Source organism: Mus caroli, chromosome 15, assembly GCF_900094665.2.
Source record: "Mus caroli chromosome 15, CAROLI_EIJ_v1.1, whole genome shotgun sequence".
NCBI lineage: Eukaryota > Metazoa > Chordata > Mammalia > Rodentia > Muridae > Mus > Mus caroli.
In genome coordinates, this window is record NC_034584.1 from 93898785 (window position 1) to 93900761 (window position 1977).

General features: G+C 45.8%; 1 protein-coding gene across 3 annotated transcripts in view; it reads left to right on the forward strand.

Annotated features, from left to right (window-relative positions):
- The window catches only part of Dip2b (disco interacting protein 2 homolog B), a 186644-nt gene that overhangs the window by 159432 nt on the left and 25235 nt on the right, over positions 1-1977 (forward strand). For all 3 annotated transcript variants that reach the window (XM_029469542.1, XM_029469543.1, XM_029469544.1), the window contains one exon: positions 843-954. In XM_029469542.1, coding sequence (XP_029325402.1) covers positions 843-954 — 112 coding nt within the window. The remainder of the gene's footprint in view (positions 1-842; positions 955-1977) is intronic.

Here is a 1977-nt window from a genome sequence, read left to right on the forward strand (position 1 = left end):
AAATGGAATAAACCTACATTGTTTAATATACTGAGACCTTTAGCAGAAGGCAGCCTGGGCCAGCGCACTGACAGGCCAGACACTTGTAATGATGGGGCGTTTGTCTCTCCAAGGGCTGCTGTCGGGTCAGTATCTTCAGCTTCAGCATAAGACACACTATCATAGATGATTCCACTACAGATTAATTCAGAAAAGCAAATGTCCTTCTTAGCTTGAGGTCTGGGGAAGCGTTGGGAGTCTCTTTCTGTTGACTCATTTTGTGGTGAAAGTAGGTCACTGCATCTCCTTGCACTGCTGAGCAGAGCTAGCGTGTGCGCGCTTCTGTCTGGCTCCATGGCCTCAGACTGGTGTCTCCACTGCACCCCAATTCTAAGTTCTCATACCTCCTCCCCTTCTCTCAGCACTACAGGATCCACGTCTCGGTCTTCTGTCGTTACAAAGGTTAGGATAGCAGGGTTCTTCCTGGGAGTATGCCCATTGTTAGCAGCAGCCTCTGTTACAACATGGCTGTCATCCTGGTAGAATTCACTATGACACATTTTCTGAAATAAAACCCCAAAAATAACGCCAGGCGTGGTAGTGCACGCCTTTAATCCCAGCACTTGGGAGGCAGAGGCAGGCGGATTTCTGAATTCGAGGCCAGCCTGGTCTACAAAGTGAGTTCCAGGACAGCCAGGGATATACAGAGAAACCCTGTCTCAAGAAACCAAAAAAATAAAATAAAATAAATAAAAATAAAAAAAAAAACCAGTTATACACCTCAGACAGGATGGTGAGCAGGCTCCTCTTAGCATCACCAATGCTAAGCCTTCTGCTCTTTACTGTTGTGCCTGTGTTTCCAGGTCAGCAAAGCAGCATGTGTCCTTACCACTCAAACTCTGATGAGGTTGCTCAAGTCTCGAGAGGCAGCGGCAGCTGTGGATGTGAAAACCTGGCCAGCCATCATTGATACAGGTGAACTGGGATGGGGCAGGGGAGGGGATTGCTCAGGGCAGTTGCCATTTACTGCCAGAGGTTTCCTAGAGTCTCATACCACACAGCTTTCCTGCCTTAACACCCTTCATCTGCTGACACAGAACAAAGCCAGATATCCAGCAAATGTGTACTACCAACACAGCAGACACAGTAAAGCCAAGTCCAAGAACCAGCCCATAATGTGCTAAATGCTCTTTAAACAAAGTATCTTGCTGGGTGTGATGGCTTATATCTATAATCTCAGAACTCTAGAGTTTGAGGCAGAAGGATCATTAGTTAAAGCTCAGACTGTACTACATCATGAGAGACTGTCAAAAAAAAAAAAAAGACAAAAATGATGCTGCTCACACCATCCAAAGGTGGTTCTGTTTCATGGCCATGTGTCTGTACGTCCATATGAAATACTGAGACCAAGGAAAGGTCCCAGGGCCTCCTGTGTCAGCAACCAAGGTGGATGACTCCTGAGAAATGACACCCAAAGTGAACCTCTGGCTTCCACTGACACACAGAGACATACACACATATATGCATACCCCATGCATGTGCACATAGACACGCCTACATGTATACACACACACACAGTCTGATCCTTGACTTATAATGTGATATAATTAAAACAACCGTGGGGGCTGGAGAGATGGCTCAGCTGTTAAGAACATTGACTGCTCTTCTGGAGGTCCTGAGTTCAATCCCCAGCACCTGCATAGTGACTCACAACCCTCTGTAATGGGATCCGATGCCCTCTTCTGATGTGTCTATAGACAGTGACATTGTACTCACATACATAAAAATAAATAAATCTTTTTAAAAAACAAAAACCAAAACCAACCATGGACTAGAAGTTAGAAGACCTGGGCTCCAGCCTGAGCTTCATTTGTTTGGTTTTTTTTTTTTTTTTGGTTTTTCGAGACAGGGTTTCTCTGTATAGCCTTGGCTGTCCTGGAACTCACTTTGTAGACCAGGCTGACCTCGAACTCAGAAATCTGCCTGCCTCTGCCTCCC